The sequence below is a fragment of the Danio rerio genome, chromosome 19 (genome assembly GCF_052040795.2).
Source record: "Danio rerio strain M-AB ecotype USA chromosome 19, GRCz13ab, whole genome shotgun sequence".
In the NCBI taxonomy this organism is placed as follows: Eukaryota; Metazoa; Chordata; class Actinopteri; order Cypriniformes; family Danionidae; genus Danio; species Danio rerio.
In genome coordinates, this window is record NC_141039.2 from 27,527,539 (window position 1) to 27,542,717 (window position 15,179).

Sequence of the window (15,179 nt, forward strand, 5' to 3'; positions counted from 1 at the left end):
CGCTCAAGGGTTTCGCTACATGTGGAGAGCGTCAAATGTCTTTTGAAACTTTTAGTTCTAAATTTAATTAATTTGACAGAAAACAATATGATAGTATCATCAAAGCTACACCACAATCTATATTTCAGATGTCTTGTAATCTATCTCAAAATAATATAACACCTTGTCTTCCTCAGCTTTTGGTTAATGGAGTTTCAATTATCGTTATACACTTATCCAATGTAATCTCGAATATTTTTATTAAAGAACTATATCCCTTTCATTCAAATAAAAATGTATTATTTCATTATTTCTCTATAAAATAAATTGCTTAAAACAAAATATTTAAAGTTTTCCGTGGCAAAGTAAAGGATTTTAAAATTGTAAATGGAATCTATCCTTCTAAAGAATTTTTGAGATGTCGATTTTGTTTATGATGCTTGTCAGTTGTCTGATTAAGGAGGTTTGTATTTTGTACCAGGCCATTAATAGTTGTATTGTTTACTTTGTTTTGTTATCGCAAATTACCTGACATCACCCCGACAGAGGAGTTTGGCCTGACGTGCCCCGGACTGAACCAATCACATGGATCAAGCACGCCATTGTTAATATTGGGAGGAAAATAAATACATTTATGCTTTTTTGGAGTCAAACACTTTGGAGAATGCTTAAGCAAAATTTAAGACCTCGTAAAAACGAGTTTAAGACTATTTAATACCTTTTAAGGGCCTTAATTATCTCCTAATAGATTTATCAACTTTTAATACTTTTTAAGACCCTGCGGACACCCTGTTTAAAAAGTTTTCAACATTACAGTCAAAATTTTAAAAAATAGTTTGATTAATTGGTGTCTAACAGTGTGTGGCTTATTTGTTACACCCTGTTACAACTAACCCAGCTGTGTCATGTCTTCCTCAAACCTGTGGCTAGCAGTCACTGTGTTTTTTTTACATTTTTCAAAATGGTTTCATCTTTTAGCCTAGAAGACGGTAATCACAACAATATAAGATTTTACTTGCATACTTTTACAAATTAAAAAAAAATAATAAATCAATTATAAAAAAAATAAATTTATGCAGAAAAAAATGGTTTCCCCTGCATTTCTTATCCAAATTTCGCCAAACTTTTTAAATAATTGGCAGGAAGACATCTGCCGACACTGTGGTGAAAACCTCGGAAGCATGCCATGGTTAACCCCACGCAAATACCTTAAAACTCTGTATTACATTTTATCCAGTGTTACTTTGTGCCACGCACTCCTCTGGGTTGGATAAAATTGGCCATAGTGTGTGAATGAGAGATTGTATGGGTAATGTGGCAGGAAGGAAATCAGCTGTGTAAAACAATTATAATTGGCAGTTCATTCCACTGTGGCAACAACTGATAAACAGTGAATAAGTGAGGGAAAGTGATTGAGTGCTTAGCAAAAGGAAAAAAAGCAAATGTTTGAAACCACTTGAGGGTGAGTAAATTGTAATGTTGGGGTGAATTACCTTTTTATTTAAATAGTAATCCTTATAAATATATATATATATATATATATATATATATATATATATATATATATATATATATATATATATATATATATATATATATATATATATAATTCTTCCCCAGATATGGGTTGCGGCTGGAAGGGCATTCACTGCGTAAAAACTTGCTGGATAAGTTCGGTTCATTCCGCTGTGGCGACCCCGGATTAATAAAGGGACTAAGCCGACAAGAAAATGAATGACTATATATTATTCATAAAGGTTGGCGCAAGTTATCGAAACAATATTAATTTAAGTGTCAGCCAAAACAGTAACTAAATTCTTTGGTTAACCCTTAATTTTTATAGATTTTTCTTTTTGTAAAAAAGGTTAAAAGTCCAAAAAAAAAAAAAAAGATAAATCAGTGATAAACCCTTAAATAATACAATAAACATACATAATAGCAAATAAAAAAACAACAACAACAATGTAATCAAACAGGACTTTATTTAAACAACATTATATTACACTCTGCTCATGTTCAGAATTGACCATAAATATCATATGGGATCGAATTAGAAGAATTGTGTTCCAGAAATGAATCAAACAGAAATTCATAAAGTTAGAGCATAAATCTCACCTGAAGAAGTGGCATTAAATTATTTTTTCAGACACTTCACTTTTAAAGGGCGAACACAGCACAACAAAACTGAAAACTTCAGTACAGTGTTTTGAAAAGGATAGGACAGAACTAAGATAAAGAGATAAAGCTGGTGATACAATTAAATAATAGTAAGATCTGATGTGATATCAGGTTAATAAAATAAAGTACAGAAAATGTCAAGGAAACACAGCTCAACTCCTGAGTGCATTGTGCAAATAGCAGCATGCATTATGATAAAACCCACAAATTAATTAAAACAGAAAAGAAGGAACAAGTTAAATAACCACATGGTCTATTCAGACAGAATTGTAAATCCTTCTAAAACCAGTGTGCATGTTTTTGCAATCAAGCATTGTTCAGAATACATCTCCCAAAATGGATGTTCAAAACATCATGCATTAAAGGATTAGTTCACTTAAAAAAAATGTCATTTTCCTGATAGTTTTACTAGACTCTCCCATCAACCAAGATTTTCTTCATCAGATGAAAATAAATCAAAGTTTTTTAAAACATTCTTGGATTTTTCTCCATTTAGTGATCTAGACTTTTACTTCATAAACTGAAGACTGGGAATTCAAACTATTGAGCAGCACAGAAGTCTTGCTAGATGGAGAAAAATCCTGGAATGTTACCATAAGGTTTACTGGGTCTTAACTGTAGAGTTACTGTAACTATAATGAACTAGCCAAAAGGCCACTGTGATTGCTATTTTAATATACTTTTATGATGTGTATGTTTAAAATATGATTTATATTGAAGCACTTCAATTTTACAAATATGCTTGAAAATTAAACAGTGACAGTTTACTATTAAGTAGTTTTCCTATATATCATGAATGTTTTAAAGGTACCATAGAATGCCTTGATACAATTTGTTAAATTGTCCTCTGATATCTACATAGAAGGTATGTGGCGTAGAAAAGTGCCAAAAATTCTCCAGAACAGTCTATTAAGAAGCCTAAAACTTGCCTTTAGAATGAAATGGTCTGTTTTGACCTTATTTGGATGGGTCATAAATATTAGCAATGAGCTCTGCTCTAATTTTCTGTTTCACAGTGGCTCACTGTTTGAAACTAATGGTAAGTCATCCCCATGCATCGATTACTTATTATTCAACCATGCTTATATGTACAGTTTTCCATTCTATGACACCTTTAACGTTTAATAAGGTATTCAATAGCTATGTTTCCATTTACCTATTTTTATGTGCATTTTGGAGATCCGGTTGATCGAAAAATGGCAAGATGCGCATACATTTTGAAAATGTTCTGAAAATGTTTTGAAAATGATAAACTTTTAAATCGATAAGAAAAGCTGTGCATAAACTACAATGGAAACACTTTCACCGAACAAATTCCCGTATGCGCATTAAAAGAGGTCATGTGAATTTGTTATAAGAGATCATATGTGTGTGACTAGGCAAATCAGCAGGCTGAGCACATTGTAAAACATCTGAATTGTTGTTTTGGCCATTCTAAAACACCTTAATCATCTTAGTATTACTGTTTTTATATTATTAGTTCATTATTATATTATATTGATATTATTATATTATCCAGAACTGTCAAGAGCATCATGCACTCACCATACGTTCATTTTGTGTCAGCATACTTCTGAGGTGCAAGTCATTTATTAAATAAAGAAAAGATTGACACAGCTTCCCCTACCGCAGCGAATTCCATTTTTAATGTTGATATTTGGCACCAGTTAATCAGGAAGTGACAATTTTGTTCTCTTTGACTGTTTGGATGGAAACGCTGCTTAATTGCCATGGCTTTTATGCGATATTCCTGTTTTGTGCATGAATTTAGAAGCATTTTTGGATGGAAACATAGCTATTAAGACACTCATCTGAAAAACCCTGGAGTGTCATTTAGGGTTATTACAAAACTTTTATATATATATATAAATCATAAATGTAAACAAAGTTACCAAATACGATTCCTCATCTAATAAAGGGTTAAGGCACTGTTTACACCTGGCAATGTGTTTTTAATCAAACAGATCATAAGAAGGCAATGCTAAAATAGGTGTAATTGGTGTCTGAAAAAAATGTAACCAGTCCAATTTTGGCCACTTTCAGAAGTAGATGAAAAGCGTATGTGGTTGAAGGTTAAATTGTTTTTATTCTAACACAAGTCTGTTGCAAATGTTAAATTTGAAAAAGCCCAAACATATGCATACCTACAAAAGGGGTCTGGATGCAGACTTGGTGCAGTGCAATCTGTGCTGCATCCAATGCTTTTTAATACGCTCACCTAACCCCACCCCTATTAAAGAGATATCGACTGCCTCATTTACTTATGATCTGATTGACAAAAGCACCTCTTAACACCAGGTGTGAGAGTGTCTTAGTGAATGATCTGCAAGAAAACATTTTCAAATTCAATAAATCGCAGTCTTCAAAGAACTAAGAAAGGCCAATGCAGACAACAACATTTAAACACAGCCACTAAGATTTCAGCTACTAGAATTCAGCCATTGAAGTAATTTCAAACAATAACCAGACCCTTTTTTCTTTCAGCATACCATTTTATGCTACAGGACCAGAGTCAAAATGCAAAAGTGCACAGATTTTACACCCGTAACCACATTTGAAAAATGTAAAGCCATAGGTCACCTTATAAATACTTGTCTATTGCGTTGAATCAAGGCAGTAACACTCATATCACACAATTAAGTGCAACATCCTGAGAAACTGCATAACATCTTGATCCTAACTAAATGGCCGATTTTAATTTGACCCCAACACCCAATAGTGACACAATTTTTCTGTATCAAGCTAAATCTTTATGTATTAAAGAGGCGAGCGGTTTAAGAGAATCTTAACGACCATAGTTCACCATGCGCTAGTGATATAAAGGATGGGCGCAAGTCACGGCTCACAAAGCACAGAGTTTTCCAAGGTAAAATCATAGCGAAAGTTAGCTAGTTTGTCATTTATGTCATGAGGCAAGGTGATATCGGTTACAAAGGGCAAGCCTGCCTGCATGGCGAGGATGTGTGGAGCTAATGTGAACGGTATATCTCCTAGAAGCTCAGGAAGGGCAGGAGTGGCGTCCAAAGTGTGTGTTTCTGAGGACATCTTGGCAGATGTGGGCTGGGATGAAGGCTGAGGCGTCTCTGTAATTCCTCTGTTCCTGTCGCTGGATGGCTGAACAAAAAGAAAAAGAATCTGCTGTGAAAACTGAGAAACCGGATCTGTCGAGGAGCAACACTATTATTATATGCATCAGAGCATGTGTGACTCGACAATTGTACCATTTAGCAAAATGACACTGTGAGCAAGAGTTTAGCTATTTAAATCCACATTATTGCTAAAGAAGTTAAGTCTTTGCTGATTATTATCATCAATGTAGGGTGAAATATGAAATACCAATTATCGGTTTCTTTAGTATTGTTATTAGTTAGACAGACTGCATGGATGAGTGCATAAATAACCAAAGAACCAAACCAAGAACAAAGCTTGCAGCCATGAACTTGTTTGAAGATTCAGTACAGTCCTCATGATATATTAGGTTGAATGAAAATAAATAAATGTCACAATTTGAATGGATTGTTCTCTTAAAACAAAATTTCTGTCATCAATTACTCATCTTTCACTTCCAACACTTGTTTCCTCAATCAAGATATTTTTAAAAAAGTTGAAAACCAGTAATCATTGAATTGACAATAATATTTGTTTTTCCTATAGATTAGGGCTGGGCGGTATGGCCTTTTTCAAAGATTTTTTTTCAAAAAATAAATAAATAAAATAAATAATTTATTTACGATTAAATAGATTTTTTCCCGCACAAAAAAACATTTGTAAAGCTGAAGGTTATAAACCTATAAAATTAGATTAAGCATATTATAATTGTGTAATAATATAGGATATAAAAAAATGCTAAAGAAAAAAAAAATCCTCAAGAACATTGCTAGCTGTCATTTAAAGATCAAATTTAACTGCATACAAAAACTTTATAAGAATAATACCAATTAAACCATTTTATTGAAATTACAGTGAAAGTAAAATAATGATTGTTAAAAAGGTGACCTTTTTAAGGATGAATTATTCCCTATTATTTTCTACTGTTCATTTCAATAAGAACATACACTCGCTGGCCACTTTATTAGGTACACCTTACTAGTACCGGGTTGGACCCTGTTTTGCCTTCAGAACTGCCTTGTTCCTTTGTGGTACTGGATATACTCCTCAAAGATTTTGGTCCATATTTACATGAGAGCATCACGCAGTAGCTGCAGATTTGTCGGCTGCACATCCATGATGCGAATCTCCCGTTCCACTACATCTACTGGATTGAGATCTGGTGACTGTGGAGTCCATTTGAGTACAGTGAACTCATTGTCATGTTCTAGAACCAGTCTGAGATGAGTCGCGCTTCATGACATGGCACATTATCCTGCTGGAAGTAGCCAAAAGAAGATGGGTGCACTGTGGTCATAAAGGGATGGACATGGTCAGCAACAATACTCAGGTAGGCTTTGGCATTGACTCAATGCTCAGTTGGTACTAATAGGCCCAAAATGTGCCAATAAAATATTCTCCCACCAATAAACTACCACCACCAGCCTGAACCGTTGATACACGGCAGAATGGATCCATGTTTTCATTGTGTTGACGGTAAATTCTACCCTGCCGTGCCAATGTCACAGCAGAAATATAATCAGACCAGGAAATGTTTTTCCAATCTTCTTTTGTCCAATTTAGGTGAGCCTGTGTGAATTGTAGCCTTTGTTTCCTGTTCTTAGCTGACAGGAGTGGCACCCAGTGTGGTCTTCTGCTGCTGTAGCCCATCCGCCTCAAGGTTTGACGTGTTGTGCTTTAGAGATGCTCTTCTGCATACCTTGGTTGTTATTTGAGTCACTGTTGCCTTTCTATCAGCTCGAACTAGTCTGGCCATTCTCCTCTGACCTCTGGCAACAACAAGGCATTTAGTCCCTCAGAACTGCTGCTCACTGGATATTTTCTCTTTTTCAGACCATTCTCTGTAAACCCTAGAGATGGTTGTGCGTGAAAATCCCAGTAGATCAGCAGTTTTTGAAATACTCAGACCACATTCAAAGTCATTTAAATCACCGTTCTTCCTCAATTTGATGCTCGGTTTGAACAGCAGATATTCTTGACCGTCTACATGCCTAAATGCATTAAGTTGCTGCCATGTGATCAGCTGATTAGAAATTAAAAAATAAGCAGTTAGACATGTGTACCTAATAAAGTGTACATTCAGAGATTTATTCTTTTTCATTTTGTGTTTTATCAGTTGAACCAGTGGGATACATTTTATTGTTGTTATTTGCATTAGGCCACTGCATCTGACTGCTAGCGCATTGAGCGAGTTTTATCACAATATTAATATTTACAGTGCTGAACGTCTTTGGGCCTGGGTTACATCATTTACCGGAAACAGCAACGTTGAATTCCAACATCACATTGGTTAAAGTTCTTTTTTTGGCTAGTATGCTTGTGCTGCCGTGTTCATTTCATAAAGCAAAACATTTCTCAGAGTTCTTCCCTGCTCACTGCCATGATGTCTGTGTGTTTCTATGGTAAATGCAGGAGGAATTATGGGAACCCAGACAGGAGTGTAGCAAGTTTATTTAAACAAATCGTTATATAAAAAAAGTTGACTTAACTTGAAATTTTAAGCTTGGTTGAAAGGTTAGTCAACTTAAAAAAAAAAACTGCAGCAAGTTGCCTTTCAATTTTGAGTCAACTTTTTTTTTTTAACAGTGCACTTGAGTTAATCTATAAAATCGATTTATCGCACAGCCCTACTATGGATGTCATTAGTTTCCAGTTAGATTTTTTGGAAGGGTTGGGGCGTGAACAGAATAAAGAAACTCATGAAAGATTGAAACAACCTGAGGGTGAGTAAACAATGAATACATTTTTATTTTCCTGCATGAACTATCCTTTACCAGAATAATGATTTTAGGAGTCGAAGACAAAATAAACTGTTGAACATTTGAACGTTTCTTTACCAAGAAATCAACTGAGAATGGTTCTTATTCATCCGCTCAAAAATTGGAGGTAGTTAAAATGTATGCATGCATTTATTGCATTTATTTTAGTAAGATACAATTAAGGACTGATGAATGTTCAGCTTTGACATCCCAAAAATAAAGGACAAATTAAATATATTACACTACAAAGTGGTTATTTTAAATTGTACATGCTATTCACATTTAATCACTGGCATACATATTGGCATCCAAAATGACTTACAAATGAGAATAACAAAAATAAAGCTACAAAAGAGCACATAAAATAAATAAATTATGTGTAAATTATCATTCTTAGTTAGTTAAATCCAGTAAAAAAAAAATATTTTAGAACACACACACATATATATATATATATATATATATATATATATATATATATATATATATATATATATATATATATATATATATATATATATATTTTTTTTTTTTTTTTTTTTTTTTTTTTTAAATGTAGTCTAGTGTTGTGTTTTAGGGTTTGTTCACATTGATTAGTTTATTTTTTGGTCTTTTTGGTTTGTTTGATGTAATACAAAAGCAAAAGCAGAAATAAAATGATCCAGTATGATATTGTTCTGGTTCACTTTGAGTTGATTGTCATTTTTAAGATCCAAATAAAAATAATGATGTATTTCATTTGTGACTGAAATTAAATTAATGAACATCCCAAGCAATCTTGTGACATCACGTCCTGATGTCTATAACCCATGTAGTGTTCAAATATCAGCGTAACCACAACTTTCATGTGAAAGTGTTAGGTGCGCAACTTTCTAATGGCAGTGGTCATTCTATTTCTAATAAACTAATCACACCAGAGTTTGTAATAAAACTTAACCTGTCAACTGTGAACACATTCTTAATGTATTCAGCCCACCAGTAAGATCATATACATGGTCATATATATATAGATTAATAGTGAAACTAAATAAATTGCTTTCTATTTATAGTAACATGATATAGGTGTTTATAGGTATGGCAAATAGAATTGAGTTGTCATAGCTGTTGGTGTGGTTTCATACTCTTACCTTTCCTGTTTGACTCATATGAATGCCAAACACATGTCAAACAGGGAATAAAGAGCTTTTAAATGCCAGTTTTTTACTGTAACATGAGACTGGTACAGTGCTTTGAGGGAGAAGCAAAACCCCCAAACTAACTGAACTGAATAACGTGATACTCTGAACTTTCATAAAATAAAACTGAAAGCTGCTCTAACAATGAAAGAAAACCACAATAAAACAGAAATCAATGATAGCTCTGCATGAGAAATACACTAAAGTTGTACATCTGGGTCTTCCCCTAGTTCCTATTAATATTTATTGTATAGAAATCATAGAAGAATAACAGCTTTTCTCTGTCAAGGAAAGAAGTGAATCAACAACATTTTAAGAAGCGAGAGAGGTGCCGATTCAACATTCATTTCACATCATTTTTGAGGCTGTTTAGCAGCTATCCAGTCAAGTGTCATTCTGTTCCTGTTAACGTCAATGTTTTGCATGTGGTGTCAAGTTTTCTTTTTTTTTCTTTTTCTCAGTGTTTCCCTAAAAGTCACAGTTGAACAGAAATTGTCCTATTGTGACGAATATTTGAGAATTGGTTATATAATACGAAAGAATTAGCTGGGTTTTCATGCTAAGGTGAAGCAAATATTTTCAAAGTTCACAAAGACAAACAAATGGAAATTAGTTTGCTAACCGATAGTAACCAATGGGTGAACATGGCTAGGCAAACATCATAAAGAGTTGAGTTTAATGTTTGTTAAGTCAATATTTATCACGCAAATGCATTTCCATCTACACTGTAAAAATATCTGTTAAATAATCGTTTCCGTATTTTTTGATTTCTAAATGTTTTTTTTCTCTCGTTTTTTACGCTTGTGAATTGCATTACGCCTGTTTATACTTGATGCATCCGCTAGAGTGTGCGGCAAATATGACGTCATTGTTGTGTTTGCTTTGGGTGCGTGCGACATGATTTCGGCTGGTGGAGCGCATGATTTTTTTTTGACACTTGAGCGAACAGTTTGAGTTGAATATGAAACACTTTGAAGAGATTTTGTTTGAAACAGGTATACACCTGTAAACACATCTTTATGATCAGTCCATGCATGATCATAGAGATAACCAGATGACCAATAATTAGAAATTGCAACAGCCATGGGAAAAGAAGAAAGCTTAAAAAAAAGTTTGAGCTTGAAAAAGTTTAGAAAAAAACATGAGGGATAAGTTTGGTAAAACCAAAAAGAGAGGCCATGATAAAGGACCTGTTGGGTTTAATATTCATCTAATCCACCATTCATAGGTTTTACACTGAAGTAAATATTAAAATTTTCAATAATAAATTGAATAGTTACAAAACTAAAACGAAGTCACAAATTATTTATTGAATAACTGGAAATTTTTTATATGAATTATATGAAAGATGACGATCGACGCACAGTAATGTAAAGAAAGTGGGATAGAATGGTAAAATACGGGAGAATTTCCGCAAAAACGGGAGGGTTTACGTGAGTGAAGTGAACAGGAAATGTTTGTGGAGAAACAGTTTTGCGAGAGAACGCAAAACATCTTTGTGAGGGAACGCAAAACATCTTTGCGAGATAATGCAAAACTTTGCGAGGGAACGCAAAACATCTTTGCGAGGGAACACAAAACGTTGCGAGGGAACGCAAAAACTTAGAAATATACATTTTCCTCCCACCCATTTTTTTTTTCACCCAGACAATTTTTTCTCCTCCACTACATCCCTTCAGGGGTTCCGTAGGAATGTTGAACCATTATTGCCTTTTTAGCATATAAGAGGACAAACCAGCGAGACAGTAATGTGTGAATTGTTAAAAGGGCTAAATTTAAAAAAAATTAAATAAAATAAAGTCTTTATTTTTTTTAGATTTTTAGTTAGGTTATTTTTTTTATTATTCTTACCATAATAAAAATGTGTACTTGTAGAGTAACTCATGTTCTGTTGTCATTAATATTTCAATAAACTGTAAAAGGTGGAACTGTCTGAGATATGAACAAAAGCAAGTGATGCATAAAAGTTTGAATTTAAAAAATCTTAAATGGTTATAAAAATCTTATCGTTAAACTAATTTATAAAAATAATTAGTTAAAAAAATCTTGAACGATATTAATGAGCTGACGTAGTTTTGAAAACTTTCCTCTTCTCTGTTTATCCGCTCGACTTTATGGTGGGTTTCTTTTGACCGCCCCCTGTCGTTTTAAAGAATATCACAACGGCGAACGAGTCAAGTATAAAAGCCTCGTCTGTCTGGTGTGCGATGCGGTGCCAGGCGAAAGTATAAATCAGGCTGTATGTTGATCTCTGCTCTGTCGACATTTGATGTTGAAAATTCAACTTTACCATTTAACAAATGTACTTTTTTAGGGACGTTTTTATAGTTTGAAATAATATAATGTGTAAGAAGTCTGTAGTATAGGTCTGTAAAATATCAGAAAATGTACTGGTAGTTTTTTGTACTGTAATATACAACACCAACCCAGACAATATATTAGGGCTGCACAATATATCGTTTCAGCATCTATATCACTGTGCGCATTCGCAATAGTCACACCACAAGATTTGCAATGTCCAGCTTGAATTAATAGTTGACCAGGAGTCACAGAATTGTATTTAATCACTGTATTTATATGGAATTTATATGATTTATGCAGACAAAAAAAACAGGTCACACTTTATTTTAATGGTCTGTTTGTTGAATTTAAGTTAGATTGCGTCTACGTGCCAATTAATTCTCATTAGATCATAAGTAGACTGTTAGTTTGGAGTTAGTGTAAGTTGACATGTGCATGCAAAGTTTCTTATAGTCAGTTAAATGTCTGTTGAAGGAGCAGTATCAACAGATATTAAGTAGACAGTCTACTAATACTCAAATGGACCATCAAAATAAAGTGTTACCAAAAAACATATCTTACTTAGAATTGTGTCTTGTTTGTAGTCCAAATATCTACATTTCAAAGTGAAAACAATATTATTTTACTTACCCCACTGGCAGATAATTTCCTTAGCTCCAAGAACTATTTTTAATATTTGGACAAGAAACAAGACAAAACAAAGTAAGAAAAGGATTTTTTTTCCATTTTGATTATTTATTTTTTGTACCTGAAGACTACACTGTAAAACCCAACAGTCAACTTTATCAAATGAAATGAGTGTAGTTAACTCAAAATTTGACAAAGTTCTAGTCATTTAAAAAGAGTTTTGAACTCTTTAATTAAATACCTCATTACTTCAACTTAAATAGAGTCAGTTCACAGTACTCATATAGATTAGTTTAACTCAGTTTTCTCAGTTTTACAGTACTCAGTTGGTTTGAGTTTTTCTTCATTCATTGGTTTTACTGTGCTCAAAGTGCTTCATTTACTCAAATAGATTAGGTTCACAGTACTCATTAGGATTAGTTTTTGAACTTAAATGTTTTGTTGCAGTCGGTTTCTTTTTGGGTTTTACAGTGTAGACTCCCCAGAAAACCGTCAAATAGTGCTATTCAAACTGTCTTTTGAAACTGTATTCATATCGCAATATTTATTACAGAAATATGAAATATTGTAATATCAGATTTTTCAAATATCGTGCAGCACTACAATATATGCACTTTAAACTATTAAAAATGTAAATAAAAAAGTCACTTTTTTCAAATTTTCAAGGTTAAAAGTTTTTGGAAGAAAGTCCCATAATGCATAAATCAAAAGCATAAATAAACAGGGAGGAATAAAAAATAAAAACACGGGTCACAAAATACGGAAAACTGCTAATTTACCTTTACTATTATTTGTATTGACCCTTTTTTTACGCAAGTCAAACACCACCTCAGACGAGCATGTAAACGTTTTTAATTTAAGGGATTTGTTTTCTGAAATTTGTTATTTCCATCCCTTTTTTTACTTTTGTAATCTGTCAAAATGTGCATTAAATTGACTGACAGCTACTGTTTGATTTGATTTAAACCTGTATTGTTATTTACTATTGTTGCAATTTCATATTTGATCACAAAATTATACAAGAAATAAAAGGATTTAAATTATTCAGAATAAACACTGCCAATGCGAAGATAATAACAGTTCATTTTGTTTTTTACTTTGCCACTATTATTTGGGTAATCGAGAAACTATATCAGCTCTTTGGAACACATACAAATAATTCTTTAGAAATTTGCATATTAAAATACAAACGGTCATATTTCTTTTTCCCATGAATTCAGCTATTCATTTTGCCCATCTGATAGTAAAACTTATTCTTCTTGTCCACAAGTCAACTGACTTTAGGCTTTGTGGCTTTTGCGAAAGCCATTCAGATTGAAAGAGAAAGAGAAAGAGCGAGTGTCTTTCATTAGCCATATGTCTCCAGGCAGTGCTGTGGAACAGATTGCTGAATGGCAGCAGCACATGTTGGCGCTGTTCAGTTCTGCCACCTGGCACCTGTCACACACACCGCACAGCCAGCGCAGCTCAACAGGCTCTTTCTCTGTCTTCAGTGCTGTTGTGTGTCCAGCACACAGCATATGGAAATCATGCCGAGCTGCTAACACGGACCACTCTTTGAGTGATCCTTAAGATTTAATTACTCTGTTCAGGATTAGACTGAACATCTAGCATACTGCATCTGCTGACACTAAGGATGATTCATCTTTTTTATCTGTTTCATGTCAAATTTGTAGATTTGATTTAGATTTGATTAGCATTTAGAGATTTCCTTAACAATTGCATCATTTCAGTCATCACACAACCTTTTTCTAAATAACATAGTTTGGTCTAAGGCAGGGGTCACCAAACTTGTTCCTGGAGGGCCAAAGTCCAGTAGATTTTAGCTCCAACCCTAATTAAACACACCTGATCAAGCTAATCAAGGTCTTACTAGGTATACTTGAAACACCCAAGCAGGTGTGTTGAGGAAGTTGGAGCTAAACCCTGAAGGGATACCGGACCTCCAGGACCGAGATTGGTGACCCCTGGTCTAAGGCAAGACATGCCATTTGATGTCTGTATTAAATTAAATTGTATGTACGCAGAAACGTGAATAGCTTATCAAATGCAAAAAAAAAAAAAAAAAAACCTTTAAAGTATTTAAAAATGTAAAGTAATATTCCATTATCATTCGGCGTTTCCAATAAGCTTAAGCAAAAATTAAACTAGTTATTCTGATCTGTACTTACTCAACTAACGCAAGTAAAACAACTATATAAAAATTATTTTTATAAAAAATTATACATTAAAAAAACTATTGAATTATTGACTTTTAATGGCAGAAGAGTAAAAAAATTGTTTCTTAAGAATAATGGCAAAGAGGATAATTTATTAGTGTTATGGGACTGCAATGTGATCCTTAAATGAAAAGTTTTAATGTCAACATACAGTTGAAGTCAGAATTATTAGCCCCCCTAAATTATTAGCCCTGTTTATTTTTTCCCCCAATTTCTGTTTAACGGAGAGATTTTTTTTTTCAACACATTTCTAAACATAATAGTTTTAATAACTCCTTTCTAATAACTGATTTATTTTATCTTTGCCATGATGACAGTAAATAATATTTTATTAGATACTTTTTTTCTGTAGAAAAAAATATAGCTTTAAGGAACTAATAATTTTGACCTTAAAATGGCTTTTATAAAATTTAAAACTTTTATTCCAGCTAAAATAAAACAAACAAGACTTTCTCCAGAAGAAAAAATTTTATCAGACATACTGTGAAAATTTCCTTGCTCTGTTAAACATCATTTGGGAAATATTTAAAAAAGAAAAAAACATTCAAAGAGGGGCTAATAATTCTGACTTCAACTATACCTATTATCTTATTCAACCTATTTCTACTGATACATTTGTTGAGTCTGAAAATGACTAAACAAAAGAAAGTACCGTAAGGTGTGATCACATAGTGAGATTTTGCCAACAGAAAAGTCCATTATTGATCAATGTGTAATCCAAAGTTTACACAACAGTCACTGCCAAACTATGCAGCTTTTTGTTGGTCAATGTGAATAAATTCACCAATCAAACCTGTTCCAGGTTTTTCATCTTCGAATGAAATTCCAGATTT

The 15,179-nt window shown here is 33.3% G+C and overlaps 1 protein-coding gene across 3 annotated transcripts in view; it reads right to left on the reverse strand.

The window, feature by feature from the left end:
* Positions 1-1,944: 1,944 nt before the first annotated feature.
* umad1 (UBAP1-MVB12-associated (UMA) domain containing 1) overlaps positions 1,945-15,179 on the reverse strand; it is a 32,152-nt gene continuing 18,917 nt past the window's right edge. For 2 of the 3 annotated variants that reach the window (XM_087293820.1, XM_087293819.1), the window contains exon 4: positions 1,945-5,271. In XM_087293820.1, coding sequence (XP_087149946.1) covers positions 4,993-5,271 — 279 coding nt within the window. In that variant the 3' untranslated portion in view covers positions 1,945-4,992. The remainder of the gene's footprint in view (positions 5,272-15,179) is intronic. The other variant, NM_001128373.1, reaches the window with a different exon arrangement.